General features: G+C 50.0%; 1 protein-coding gene across 1 annotated transcript in view; it reads right to left on the bottom strand.

Annotated features, from left to right (window-relative positions):
- Window positions 1–1,137: 1,137 nt before the first annotated feature.
- Window positions 1,138–14,893, bottom strand: part of LOC117970672 (eukaryotic translation initiation factor 3 subunit D-like) — a 13,759-nt gene continuing 3 nt past the window's right edge. Inside the window, exons 1-5 of the mRNA XM_059016726.1 lie at window positions 14,880–14,893; window positions 14,386–14,528; window positions 11,763–11,955; window positions 11,079–11,172; window positions 1,138–1,587 (exon numbers count right to left, since the gene is read on the bottom strand). The exon at window positions 14,880–14,893 is cut by the window's right edge and continues 3 nt beyond it. Coding sequence (XP_058872709.1) covers window positions 1,574–1,587; window positions 11,079–11,172; window positions 11,763–11,955; window positions 14,386–14,417 — 333 coding nt within the window. The 5' untranslated portion in view covers window positions 14,418–14,528; window positions 14,880–14,893 and the 3' untranslated portion in view covers window positions 1,138–1,573. The remainder of the gene's footprint in view (window positions 1,588–11,078; window positions 11,173–11,762; window positions 11,956–14,385; window positions 14,529–14,879) is intronic.

Raw genomic sequence — 14,893 nt, 5'->3', positions numbered from 1 at the left:
ACTCATTCCTCAGTTAGCTGTGTTTCTCCTCTGCAACAGAATTGAAACAAGTTCGTTGTGGGGTTTTGGATTTGGTCCCCACCTGGCTACCGAGTCCCCACTTGGTGGATGTGTAACCACACCTAAGACCCCACTTAGATAGGTAGACAAGAACACAAACACACACACAAACACAAATACACACAGGAACTGACACACACAAATACACACAGGTACTGACACGCACACACACACACAAATACACACAGGTGCTGACACGCACACACACACACAGGTACTGACACGCACACACACAGGTACTGACACACAGGTACTGACACGCACACACACACACACACACACAGGTACTGACGCACACACACACACACAGGTACTGACACACAGGTACTGACACGCACACACACACACACACACAGGTACTGACACACACACACACACACAGGTACTGACACACAGGTACTGACACGCACACACACACACACAGGTACTGACACCCACACACACACAGGTACTGACACGCACACACACACAGATACTGACACGCACACACACACACACAGGTACTGACACGCACACACACACACACGGATACTGAAACGCACACACACATGTACTGACACGCACACACACACACACACAAAAAACGCACAAACACAAACACACACAGGTACTGACACACACACACACACACACAATCACACACACAGGTACTGACACACACACACACAGTGCTGGCGCTGGGAAGCTTGTGTGGAGACTTATTGATCCCAGAATCTCATCAAGCAGCTTCTTGAAGGATCCCAGGGTGTCAGCTTCAACAACATTACTGGGGAGTTGGTTCCAGACCCTCAATTCTCTGTGTAAAAAAAGTGCCTCCTATTTTCTGTTCTGAATGCCCCTTTATCTAATCTCCATTTGTGACCCCTGGTCCTTGTTTCTTTTTTCAGGTTGAAAAAGTCCCCTGGGTCGACATTGTCAATACCTTTTAGGATTTTGAATGCTTGAATCAGATCGCCACGTAGTCTTCTTTGCTCAAGACTGAATAGATTCAATTATTTTAGCCTGTCTGCATACGACATGCCTTTTAAACCCGGGATAATTCAAAATGAAATTCAAAGTGCAAAATGAAAAAACTGATTTACAGAATTGACAGGGGGATTTTTATTTTGAAAGGGTTTCAATTCAACGACCCTCTGGTCGGACATTTTTTCATTGCATATCATCTTTAAATCTACCCTCCAGTTTTCACAAGGCTCTGTAAAATTGTGTTCTACCCCTTTCAAGAAAGATGAAGGAATTAAAAAGACTAGAGTAAAAGTCATTGAAAATACGGGCTAATCTATCATAGATAATTTCAACAGAGTTGAGCACCACATGGTCAGATACCAAACAGAATCACATTGCAGAAAGGTGTCAATACAAAATAAAGCACTCAAGTCTTTCATATAGTCCAATTGATTTTATTTTAGGATCTAGATGCTTTGTTTGTGTGATTGTTTTCATCCCCTGACAGTGTGGTTTCTACCTGGCATCAGAGCGCTGGATCCGCTGCTCCCTGCTTCCCAAACCTCCTTCAGCTTTCCTCATCTGGAGAAACAAGAGACAGAGAGATCGTTGATAGACTGTGCAATTCAAACTGGGACACGGCAATAACTGTCAGACTGGCAAGTCAAACTGGGACACAGCGATCGTTGATAGACTGTGCAATTCAAACTGGGACACAGATCATTGTCAGACTGTGCAAGTCAAACTGGGACACAGCGATCGTGATAGACTGCAAGTGAAACTGGGACACAGAGATCATTGTCAGACTGTGCAATTCAAACTGGCACACAGAGATCGTTGATAGACTGTGCAAGTCAAACTGGGACACAGAGATCATTGTCAGACTGTGCAATTCAAACTGGCACACAGCGATCATTGATAGACTGTGCAATTCAAACTGGGACACAGCGATCGTTCTCAGACTGCAGTTCAAACCAGGACAGACATTCACAGTTTGAATGAGACGCTGCTACTTTTCATTATTTCTGTGGAAGTTCCCTGTGAATTTCCATTTCCAGATTATCACGTAAATAAATACAGCAAACGCTTCTCCATATGGACTCGCTCCCTGTTACACTGCCTTTAGGAACCGGACAGCTGGTTTAGTTTGTTTCCGGTAAATGATCGAACACACACACGATTTCCTTTCTACAATTTAGAGTTTACTGTTTTTCAGCTAAGCTTTTTAAATATTTAGGAACATCTGTTGTATAAATAACTCGAAATTAGAATTTTTGAACGCGACCACACTATTTTATTCTGCTTAAATAAATGTTTAAAATCGGCAATTATTTGAAAATACGTATTTAAGACCATGAAAGGCAACATTTTTTACATTTTTAATAGCGTGCTGCAGGTGTGGTTTGTATTGAAGCTGGGCAGGGGTGGGGCTGTGCCAGTGTTAACAGCGTGCAGGTGTGGTTTGTATTGAAGCTGGGCAGGGGTGGGGCTGTGCCAGTGTTAACAGCGAGCAGGTGTGGTTTGTATTGAAGTTGGACAAGGGTGTGCCAGTTTTAACAGCGTGCAGGTGTAGTTTGTATTGAAGCTGTGCAGGGGTGGGGCTGTGCCAGTGTTAACAGCGTGCAGGTGTGGTTTGTATTGAAGCTGTGCAGGGGTGGGGCTGTGCCAGTGTTAACAGCGTGCAGGTGTGGTTTGTATTGAAGCTGGGCAGGGCTGTGCCAGTGTTAACAGCGTGCAGGTGTGGTTTGTATTGAAGCTGTGCAGGGGTGGGTCTGTGCCAGTGTTAACAGCGTGCAGGTGTGGTTTGTATTGAAGCTGTGCAGGGGTGGGTCTGTGCCAGTGTTAACAGCGTGCAGGTGTGGTTTGTATTGAAGCTGTGCAGGGGTGGGGCTGTGCCAGTGTTAACAGCGTGCAGGTGTGGTTTGTATTGAACCTGGGCAGGGCTGTGCCAGTGTTAACAGCGTGCAGGTGTGGCTTGTATTGAAGCTGTGCAGGGGTGGGTCTGTGCCAGTGTTAACAGCGTGCAGGCGTGGTTTGTATTGAACCTGGGCAGGGCTGTGCCAGTGTTAACAGCATGCAGGTGTGGTTTGTATTGATGCTGTGCAGGGGTGGGTCTGTGCCAGTGTTAACAGCGTGCAGGTGTGGTTTGTATTGAAGCTGGGCAGGGATGGGGCTGTGCCAGTGTTAACAGCATGCAGGTGTGGTTTGTATTGAAGCTGGGCAGGGGTGGGGCTGTGCCAGTGTTAACAGCGTGCAGGTGTGGTTTGTATTGAAGCTGGGCAGGGGTGGGGCTGTGCCAGTGTTAACAGCGTGCAGGTGTGGTTTGTATTGAAGCTGGGCAGGGCTGTGCCAGTGTTAACAGCGTGCAGGTGTGGTTTGTATTGAAGCTGTGCAGGGGTGGGGCTGTGCCAGTGTTAACAGCATGCAGGTGTGGTTTGTATTGAAGCTGGGCAGGGCTGTGCCAGTGTTAACAGTGTGCAGGTGTGGTTTGTATTGAAGCTGTGCAGGGGTGGGACTGTGCCAGTGTTAACAGCATGCATGTGTGGTTTGTATTGAAGCTGGGCAGGGCTGTGCCAGTGTTAACAGCGTGCAGGTGTGGTTTGTATTGAAGCTGGGCAGGGATGGGTCTGTGCCAGTGTTAACAGCGTGCAGGTGTAGTTTGTATTGAAGCTGTGCAGGGGTGGGGCTGTGCCAGTGTTAACAGCGTGCAGGTGTGGTTTGTATTGAAGCTGGGCAGGGGTGGGTCTGTGCCAGTGTTAACAGCGTGCAGGTGTGGTTTGTATTGAAGCTGGGCAGGGCTGTGCCAGTGTTAACAGCGTGCAGGTGTGGTTTGTATTGAAGCTGGGCAGGGGTGGGTCTGTGCCAGTGTTAACAGCGTGCAGGTGTGGTTTGTATTGAAGCTGGGCAGGGCTGTGCCAGTGTTAACAGCGTGCAGGTGTGGTTTGTATTGAAGCTGTGCAGGGGTGGGGCTGTGCCAGTGTTAACAGCATGCAGGTGTGGTTTGTATTGAAGCTGGGCAGGGATGGGTCTGTGCCAGTGTTAACAGCGTGCAGGTGTGGTTTGTATTGAAGCTGGGCAGGGGTGGGTCTGTGCCAGTGTTAACAGCGTGCAGGTGTGGTTTGTATTGAAGCTGGGCAGGGATGGGTCTGTGCCAGTGTTAACAGCGTGCAGGTGTGGTTTGTATTGAAGCTGGGCAGGGATGGGTCTGTGCCAGTGTTAACAGCGTGCAGGTGTGGTTTGCATTGAAGCTGTGCAGGGGTGGGTCTGTGCCAGTGTTAACAGCGTGCAGGTGTGGTTTGTATTGAAGCTGGGCAGGGCTGTGCCAGTGTTAACAGCGTGCAGGTGTGGTTTGTATTGAAGCTGGGCAGGGATGGGTCTGTGCCAGTGTTAACAGCGTGCAGGTGTGGTTTGCATTGAAGCTGTGCAGGGGTGGGTCTGTGCCAGTGTTAACAGCGTGCAGGTGTGGTTTGCATTGAAGCTGTGCAGGGGTGGGTCTGTGCCAGTGTTAACAGCGTGCAGGTGTGGTTTGTATTGAAGCTGGGCAGGGCTGTGCCAGTGTTAACAGCGTGCAGGTGTGGTTTGTATTGAAGCTGGGCAGGGATGGGTCTGTGCCAGTGTTAACAGCGTGCAGGTGTGGTTTGCATTGAAGCTGTGCAGGGGTGGGTCTGTGCCAGTGTTAACAGCGTGCAGGTGTGGTTTGTATTGAAGCTGGGCAGGGATGGGTCTGTGCCAGTGTTAACAGCGTGCAGGTGTGGTTTGTATTGAAGCTGGGCAGGGATGGGTCTGTGCCAGTGTTAACAGCGTGCAGGTGTGGTTTGTATTGAAGCTGTGCAGGGATGGGTCTGTGCCAGTGTTAACAGCGTGCAGGTGTGGTTTGTATTGAAGCTGGGCAGGGATGGGTCTGTGCCAGTGTTAACAGCGTGCAGGTGTGGTTTGTATTGAACCTGGGCAGGGCTGTGCCAGTGTTAACAGCGTGCAGGTGTGGTTTGTATTGAAGCTGTGCAGGGGTGGGGCTGTGCCAGTGTTAACAGCGTGCAGGTGTGGTTTGTATTGAAGCTGTGCAGGGGTGGGGCTGTGCCAGTGTTAACAGCGTGCAGGTGTGGTTTGTATTGAAGCTGGGCAGGGCTGTGCCAGTGTTAACAGCGTGCAGGTGTGGTTTGTATTGAAGCTGTGCAGGGGTGGGGCTGTGCCAGTGTTAACAGCATGCAGGTGTGGTTTGTATTGAAGCTGGGCAGGGGTGGGTCTGTGCCAGTGTTAACAGCGTGCAGGTGTGGTTTGTATTGAATCTGGGCAGGGGTGGGGCTGTGCCAGTGTTAACAGCGTGCAGGTGTGGTTTGTATTGAAGCTGGGCAGGGGTGGGTCTGTGCCAGTGTTAACAGCGTGCAGGTGTGGTTTGTATTGAAGCTGTACAGGGCTGTGCCAGTGTTAACAGTGTGCAGGTGTGGTTTGTATTGAAGCTGGGCAGGGCTGTGCCAGTGTTAACAGCGTGCAGGTGTGGTTTGTATTGAAGCTGGGCAGGGGTGGGGCTGTGCCAGTGTTAACAGCATGCATGTGTGGTTTGTATTGAAGCTGGGCAGGGATGGGTCTGTGCCAGTGTTAACAGCGTGCAGGTGTGGTTTGTATTGAAGCTGGGCAGGGGTGGGTCTGTGCCAGTGTTAACAGCGTGCAGGTGTGGTTTGTATTGAAGCTGGGCAGGGATGGGTCTGTGCCAGTGTTATAAGCGTGCAGGTGTGGTTTGTATTGAAGCTGGGCAGGGATGGGTCTGTGCCAGTGTTAACAGCGTGCAGGTGTGGTTTGTATTGAAGCTGGGCAGGGCTGTGCCAGTGTTAACAGCGTGCAGGTGTGGTTTGTATTGAAGCTGTGCAGGGGTGGGTCTGTGCCAGTGTTAACAGCGTGCAGGTGTGGTTTGTATTGAAGCTGTGCAGGGGTGGGTCTGTGCCAGTGTTAACAGCGTGCAGGTGTGGTTTGTATTGAAGCTGTGCAGGGGTGGGTCTGTGCCAGTGTTAACAGTGTGCAGGTGTGGTTTGTATTGAAGCTGGGCAGGGGTGGGTCTGTGCCAGTGTTAACAGCGTGCAGGTGTGGTTTGTATTGAAGCTGGGCAGGGGTGGGTCTGTGCCAGTGTTAACAGCGTGCAGGTGTGGTTTGTATTGAAGCTGGGCAGGGATGGGTCTGTGCCAGTGTTAACAGCGTGCAGGTGTGGTTTGTATTGAAGCTGGGCAGGGCTGTGCCAGTGTTAACAGCGTGCATGTGTGGTTTGTATTGAAGCTGGGCAGGGATGGGGCTGTGCCAGTGTTAACAGCGTGCAGGTGTGGTTTGTATTGAAGCTGGGCAGGGGTGGGGCTGTGCCAGTGTTAACAGCGTGCAGGTGTGGTTTGTATTGAAGCTGTGCAGGGGTGGGTCTGTGCCAGTGTTAACAGCGTGCAGGTGTGGTTTGTATTGAAGCTGGGCAGGGATGGGTCTGTGCCAGTGTTAACAGCGTGCAGGTGTGGTTTGTATTGAAGCTGGGCAGGGCTGTGCCAGTGTTAACAGCGTGCATGTGTGGTTTGTATTGAAGCTGGGCAGGGATGGGGCTGTGCCAGTGTTAACAGCGTGCAGGTGTGGTTTGTATTGAAGCTGGGCAGGGGTGGGGCTGTGCCAGTGTTAACAGCGTGCAGGTGTGGTTTGTATTGAAGCTGTGCAGGGGTGGGGCTGTGCCAGTGTTAACAGCGTGCAGGTGTGGTTTGTATTGAAGCTGGGCAGGGGTGGGGCTGTGCCAGTGTTTACAGCGTGCAGGTGTGGTTTGTATTGAAGCTGGGCAGGGCTGTGCCAGTGTTAACAGTGTGCAGGTGTGGTTTGTATTGAAGCTGGGCAGGGGTGGGGCTGTGCCAGTGTTTACAGCGTGCAGGTGTGGTTTGTATTGAAGCTGGGCAGGGCTGTGCCAGTGTTAACAGCGTGCAGGTGTGGTTTGTATTGAAGCTGTGCAGGGGTGGGTCTGTGCCAGTGTTAACAGCGTGCAGGTGTGGTTTGTATTGAACCTGGGCAGGGCTGTGCCAGTGTTAACAGCGTGCAGGTGTGGTTTGTATTGAAGCTGTGCAGGGGTGGGGCTGTGCCAGTGTTAACAGCGTGCAGGTGTGGTTTGTATTGAAGCTGTGCAGGGGTGGGGCTGTGCCAGTGTTAACAGCGTGCAGGTGTGGTTTGTATTGAAGCTGGGCAGGGCTGTGCCAGTGTTAACAGCGTGCAGGTGTGGTTTGTATTGAAGCTGTGCAGGGGTGGGGCTGTGCCAGTGTTAACAGCATGCAGGTGTGGTTTGTATTGAAGCTGGGCAGGGGTGGGTCTGTGCCAGTGTTAACAGCGTGCAGGTGTGGTTTGTATTGAATCTGGGCAGGGGTGGGGCTGTGCCAGTGTTAACAGCGTGCAGGTGTGGTTTGTATTGAAGCTGGGCAGGGGTGGGTCTGTGCCAGTGTTAACAGCGTGCAGGTGTGGTTTGTATTGAAGCTGTACAGGGCTGTGCCAGTGTTAACAGTGTGCAGGTGTGGTTTGTATTGAAGCTGGGCAGGGCTGTGCCAGTGTTAACAGCGTGCAGGTGTGGTTTGTATTGAAGCTGGGCAGGGGTGGGGCTGTGCCAGTGTTAACAGCATGCAGGTGTGGTTTGTATTGAAGCTGGGCAGGGATGGGTCTGTGCCAGTGTTAACAGCGTGCAGGTGTGGTTTGTATTGAAGCTGGGCAGGGGTGGGTCTGTGCCAGTGTTAACAGCGTGCAGGTGTGGTTTGTATTGAAGCTGGGCAGGGATGGGTCTGTGCCAGTGTTATAAGCGTGCAGGTGTGGTTTGTATTGAAGCTGGGCAGGGATGGGTCTGTGCCAGTGTTAACAGCGTGCAGGTGTGGTTTGTATTGAAGCTGGGCAGGGCTGTGCCAGTGTTAACAGCGTGCAGGTGTGGTTTGTATTGAAGCTGTGCAGGGGTGGGTCTGTGCCAGTGTTAACAGCGTGCAGGTGTGGTTTGTATTGAAGCTGTGCAGGGGTGGGTCTGTGCCAGTGTTAACAGCGTGCAGGTGTGGTTTGTATTGAAGCTGTGCAGGGGTGGGTCTGTGCCAGTGTTAACAGTGTGCAGGTGTGGTTTGTATTGAAGCTGGGCAGGGGTGGGTCTGTGCCAGTGTTAACAGCGTGCAGGTGTGGTTTGTATTGAAGCTGGGCAGGGGTGGGTCTGTGCCAGTGTTAACAGCGTGCAGGTGTGGTTTGTATTGAAGCTGGGCAGGGATGGGTCTGTGCCAGTGTTAACAGCGTGCAGGTGTGGTTTGTATTGAAGCTGGGCAGGGCTGTGCCAGTGTTAACAGCGTGCATGTGTGGTTTGTATTGAAGCTGGGCAGGGATGGGGCTGTGCCAGTGTTAACAGCGTGCAGGTGTGGTTTGTATTGAAGCTGGGCAGGGGTGGGGCTGTGCCAGTGTTAACAGCGTGCAGGTGTGGTTTGTATTGAAGCTGTGCAGGGGTGGGTCTGTGCCAGTGTTAACAGCGTGCAGGTGTGGTTTGTATTGAAGCTGGGCAGGGATGGGTCTGTGCCAGTGTTAACAGCGTGCAGGTGTGGTTTGTATTGAAGCTGGGCAGGGCTGTGCCAGTGTTAACAGCGTGCATGTGTGGTTTGTATTGAAGCTGGGCAGGGATGGGGCTGTGCCAGTGTTAACAGCGTGCAGGTGTGGTTTGTATTGAAGCTGGGCAGGGGTGGGGCTGTGCCAGTGTTAACAGCGTGCAGGTGTGGTTTGTATTGAAGCTGTGCAGGGGTGGGGCTGTGCCAGTGTTAACAGCGTGCAGGTGTGGTTTGTATTGAAGCTGGGCAGGGGTGGGGCTGTGCCAGTGTTTACAGCGTGCAGGTGTGGTTTGTATTGAAGCTGGGCAGGGCTGTGCCAGTGTTAACAACGTGCAGGTGTGGTTTGTATTGAAGCTGGGCAGGGGTGGGGCTGTGCCAGTGTTTACAGCGTGCAGGTGTGGTTTGTATTGAAGCTGGGCAGGGCTGTGCCAGTGTTAACAGCGTGCAGGTGTGGTTTGTATTGAAGCTGTGCAGGGGTGGGTCTGTGCCAGTGTTAACAGCATGCAGGTGTGGTTTGTATTGAAGCTGGGCAGGGGTGGGTCTGTGCCAGTGTTAACAGCGTGCAGGTGTGGTTTGTATTGAATCTGGGCAGGGGTGGGGCTGTGCCAGTGTTAACAGCGTGCAGGTGTGGTTTGTATTGAAGCTGGGCAGGGATGGGTCTGTGCCAGTGTTAACAGCGTGCAGGTGTGGTTTGTATTGAAGCTGTGCAGGGGTGGGTCTGTGCCAGTGTTAACAGCGTGCAGGTGTGGTTTGTATTGAATCTGGGCAGGGGTGGGGCTGTGCCAGTGTTAACAGCGTGCAGGTGTGGTTTGTATTGAAGCTGTGCAGGGGTGGGGCTGTGCCAGTGTTAACAGCGTGCAGGTGTGGTTTGTATTGAAGCTGTGCAGGGCTGTGCCAGTGTTAACAGCGTGCAGATGTGGTTTGTATTGAAGCTGGGCAGGGCTGTGCCAGTGTTAACAGCGTGCAGGTGTGGTTTGTATTGAAGCTGGGCAGGGCTGTGCCAGTGTTAACAGCGTGCAGGTGTGGTTTGTATTGAAGCTGTGCAGGGGTGGGTCTGTGCCAGTGTTAACAGCGTGCAGGTGTGGTTTGTATTGAAGCTGGGCAGGGACAGGGTTAATTCATCCCTGCTGAATACACGTGGTACATGTGACTGACTCTTGATTTATCACGCTATAAAAGGGCAGCAGTGTGGAGTAGTGGTTAGGGCTTGGACTCTTGACCGGAGGGTCGTGGGTTCAATCCCAGGTGGGTGACACTGCTGCTGTACCCTTGAGCAAGGTACTTTACCTAGATTGCTCCAGTAAAAACCCAACTGTATAAATGGGTAATTGTATGTAAAAATAATGTGATATCTTGTAACAATTGTAAGTCGCCCTGGATAAGGGCGTCTGCTAAGAAATAAATAATAATAATAATAATAATAATAATAATAATAATAATAATAATAATAATAATAATAATAATAATATCCCGTTTGGAGGAGGAGTTTGGGCTCTGGGTTTGCACAGTGTTTTGTAACGGTAGCGAAGGTGAATGCCCAGCCTACATTACGATTTTGTTTGAACCTTTCATTTTGGGGCCCAATGCCCTTGTTTATTTGTTCCTCTGTAATAAAAGTGTGCTTTAAAACTGCAGCTTCTGACTCTGGGTTTGCTTTTCTGCTGCTGAACAGCCTTGACCGCAATGCTGCCCTGGCTGCACCTGCTTGAGTAGAAATCAAAGCCATGCATCACTTCATCTCTGAAATGTGTTGCTGGCCACTGCTTGCATCGCTGTCATTTTAAATATATATTCCCTTTAATAGCGACTGGCAGTCGCACACACTGTGTGGTTCTGGGTTCTGCTGGAGTTATTACAGCATCACTTCCCTCTAAACAGACCTTGACCTGGGTCTGGCAGAGTTCAAAGGTCACCCCGTCACATGATTTGAATGGAACGAGGGCGTGTTCTGGTGTGCAGGTACATGGGATTCTCAAAACAAGCTCAAAACACCAGGTACAAAATGATACTTAATATTAGACATCAGGCTAAGAGTCCTTCAAAAATGTATGAAGAATGATTTTTTAGGGAAACCTTTTTCAAGAGGATTAGCTAAAAAAAATGTACACAAAAAACTGTAAAACAGTACACAGCTGTGACCAAACTATTTGCATCACCTATCATTTTAGGATTGTGTCCAATTAAAAAAAGAAATCTAAATTATGCTCATATAGTTATTTTATTTAACATCATTGTTATAGGAAAACTACAAAACGACATCGCAAGAGTCTACTGGAAGCCAGAACTGCTGTACAGTATTTCACGTTAGATTTCGAAACGTCACATTTGTCAGTTTTAAGTAGATGGTAAACGACAGAGTTGTGTAATTCAATAAGTTAACGCGACGTTATTTCAAGCAGGTTTCGTTCGACTTCATGAAGGAAAATGAATTCTACAGGGTGATGCTAAACTTTTGGCCACAGCTGCAGATCAACACAGTGTAAGCCCAGCTATTGCAGCGGCCCTCGCTCTCACCGTCATCCTCCTCGTCCTCCTCTTCCTCCTCCTCGTCTTCGTCCTCGTCCGAGCTGAACGTCCCTTCATGCAGGCTGTAGGCCCGGATCACTTGCTGTGGAGGAAGGACGGCAGGCTTGTTAAAAACCAAATCGCACGGACATGCAAGCTCGTCAATGGCTTTCAACACAGAGACTCAAACAAGCAGATCACAACCAAACCCTGATGGTTTGTGAGGCGTTTTGGTGGCTTTTTTTTCTTACCACAAGGCACCAAGCAGGGGTCAGCAGCTACCTTTCTTTAAAAATAAGAGGCACACACACCTATTAAACTATACTGGAGGTTACAATAGGGATTTGATCTCAGATAGGACAGAGGTTCTCAAACTGGGATATGGTTAAGAAGCATGCTGGGAGGAGATCCTACCTTGTTGAGGTCCCTAAGGATGAGGTACTAAGATCTCTGTCTATAAATCTCTGATATGGTTAAGAAGCACGCTGGGAGGAGGAGATCCTAACTTGTTGAGGTCCCTCAGGATGAGGTACTAAGATGAACACAGATGTCTATAAATCTCTGAAATGGTTAAGAAGCATGCTGGAAGGAGGAGATCCTACCTTGTTGGGGTCCTTCAGGATGAGGTACTAAGATCTCTGTCTATAAATCTCTGACATGGTTAAGAAGCACGCTGGGAGGAAGAGATCCTACCTTGTTGGGGTCCTTCAGGATGAGGTACTTGCCCTCCTCCAGCTTCATGCAGGTGTCGATGACGCAGCGCAGGATGCCCCAGGCGTTCTCCATGCTCAGGTTGATCTGGCTGGCAAACTCGTTGGGTTTGAACTGCTGGGTGCCCAGGATGATGTGGCGCGCGGAGTCCTTCACGTGGTAACGGGACACGTAGCTGCGGAGGGAGGGAGAGGACAGCTCAGCTCAGAAGCCTCTGGTGGCGTCGTCAGCTTAAAAATCCACACGTTTGACCACGGGGAACACAATTATGAGAACATCTCACTGCTTCTGTAGGTTTGATTTCTGCATATGAAATCAAACCGCTGTACTGAAAATTGGAAAATTGTCAAAATAGGAAACTGCTATTTATTTTTTTTGCAAATTCAAACACAGTGAAGATATAATATATTGTGTAAAACGAACCGCTCCTGTGTTATTGTAGTGCAGCAGTGTGGAGTAGTGGTCAGGGCTCTGAACTCTTGACTGGAGGGTTGTGGGTTCAATCCCAGGTGGGGGACACTGCTGCTGTACCCTTGAGCAAGGTACTTTACCTAGATTGCTCCAGTAAAAACCCAACTGTATAAATGGGTCATTGTATGTAAAAATAATGTGATATCTTGTAACAATTGTAAGTCGCCCTGGATAAGGGCGTCTGCTAAGAAATAAATAATAATAATAATAATAATAATAATAATAATAATAATAATAATAATAATAATAATAATAATAATAATAACAACAATAATAATACACATGCAATTCCTTTAAATAAAAACATTTATTCAGAAGTTGAATAAAAAACACCACCAAGCGGTCTAACATTTTCACACACGGAGAGTGCCTACTGTTTCTATAATTACTGACTGAAAATTGAAATTCTCACGCCCAGAGGTTTTCATGCAGGTAGGTATATAAGAGGATATAAAATGACAAATCTTGAGTTGTTGTAATAACTTACACACCACTGTACGTATGCAGGTCAAATAAACAGTTTTAAATCCGAGATACAAGACCGCTAGTGACTTACCTGTCATCACAGCTCTAAATACTAAACCATGAGTATCTCGATGATCTACAGCCATGTGAATGCAACACACATTAACCCCAACTGGAGAAGCCCTTCTCTAAATACTGACGCCTCCTTACACCCCCTCACTGCAATACTGAGACCCACCTCGTTACACCCCCTCACTGCAATACTGAGACCCCCCTCCTTACACCCCCTCATTGCAATACTGAGACCCCCTCCTTACACCCCCTCATTGCAATACTGAGACCCCCTCCTTACACCCCCTCACTGCAATACTGAGACCCCCCTCCTTACACCCCCTCACTGCAATACTGAGACCCCCCTCCTTACACCCCCTCACTGCAATACTGAGACCCCCCTCCTTACACCCCGTCATTGCAATACTGAGACCCCCCTCCTTACACCCCCTCACTGCAATACTGAGACCCCCTCCTTACACCCCCTCACTGCAATACTGAGACCCCCCTCCTTACACCCCCTCACTGCAATACTGAGACCCCCCTCCTTACACCCCCTCACTGCAATACTGAGACCCCCCTCCTTACACCCCGTCATTGCAATACTGAGACCCCCCTCCTTACACCCCCTCACTGCAATACTGAGACCCCCTCCTTACACCCCCTCACTGCAATACTGAGACCCCCTCCTTACACCCCCTCGCTGCAATACTGAGACGCCCCTCCTTACACCCCCTCACTGCAATACTGAGACCCCCCTCCTTACACCCCCTCGCTGCAATACTGAGACCCCCCTCCTTACACCCCGTCATTGCAATACTGAGGCCCCCCTCCTTACACCCCCTCATTGCAATACTGAGACCCCGATGCCTCCTTACACCCCCTCACTGTTCAACTGGAGAGGTCAGTGTTATTAACTGAAGAGCCCGCTCTGTAGTGGAGAGGTCAGTGTTATTAACTGAAGAGCCCGCTCTGTAGTGTGGAGAGGTCAGTGTTATTAACTGAAGAGCCAGCTCTGTAGTGGAGAGGTCAGTGTTATTAACTGAAGAGCCCGCTCTGTAGTGTGGAGAGGTCAGTGTTATTAACTGAAGAGCCCGCTCTGTAGTGGAGAGGTCAGTGTTATTAACTGAAGAGCCCGCTCTGTAGCGGAGAGGTCAGTGTTATTAACTGAAGAGCCCGCTCTGTAGTGGAGAGGTCAGTGTTATTAACTGAAGAGCCCGCTCTGTAGTGTGGAGAGGTCAGTGTTATTAACTGAAGAGCCCGCTCTGTAGCGTGGAGAGGTCAGTGTTATTAACTGAAGAGCCCGCTCTGTAGCGGAGAGGTCAGTGTTTCGCTGTCGGGTCTCATCCTGCGTTCAGCACGGCTCTCTTCAGGGTGCTGATGCACGTTTAGTGACAGCTCAGCTTGCGCAGTGGACCAGTCATCACCGACCCGCAGCTCTGACAGGGGAACGTGGATCCCAGACCACCACCAAAAAGAGGGACGGGTCAGTGCACTGCTACTGACAAATATAGTCCTTCGGTGTAAGACTGAAATGACCAGGGCTGGTTCTCTTACCCCAGTCTGAGGTACCCCAAAATGAGTCCAGCTGGACTGAGCCCAGGCCCGGTTCTCTTACCCCAGTTTGAGGTACTTGGATCCAGCCAGCATGGCGCAGCAGGTCCAGCGGGCCAGCTTGTAGCTGTTGTTCTTCAGCTCAGTGGCCAGAACAGCGCCCCTCTGGGAGTCCAGTTTCTGACGCCAGTCCACACCGTTACAGTGCTGGAACGAGACAGACAGACAGACACACAGGGCTTCAGCAGGGAGCAGGGTTTCAAAGGCCTGACCCTGCATGGAAAAGCAGGCTACAACGCCTCACCTCCACCGCGTGTGGTTTCACAAGCACTGCACACACAGTACAGGCACCGTGACTATCTGAACAGAGAGAGGACAGACCTGTGTGAAATCTACAGCAGATAGAGTGATCTGAAAAAGTCTGTACAGCTGTGTCTGTACAGAGAGGTCTGAACTCTAACCCTGGGCTCAGTGATTTGGATTCCTGAACAGCTTCTTAGTAAAGGTATATTCAGCATGCCGCCGCACCGTGAACTAATAAGAAAAGACTTTCAGTACCTGGCAGGCTCTTG

The sequence above is a fragment of the Acipenser ruthenus genome, chromosome 53, assembly GCF_902713425.1.
Source record: "Acipenser ruthenus chromosome 53, fAciRut3.2 maternal haplotype, whole genome shotgun sequence".
In the NCBI taxonomy this organism is placed as follows: Eukaryota; Metazoa; Chordata; class Actinopteri; order Acipenseriformes; family Acipenseridae; genus Acipenser; species Acipenser ruthenus.
The sequence above is the reverse complement of the archived record's forward strand: the minus strand, read 5'-3'. Positions and strand labels throughout refer to the sequence as shown.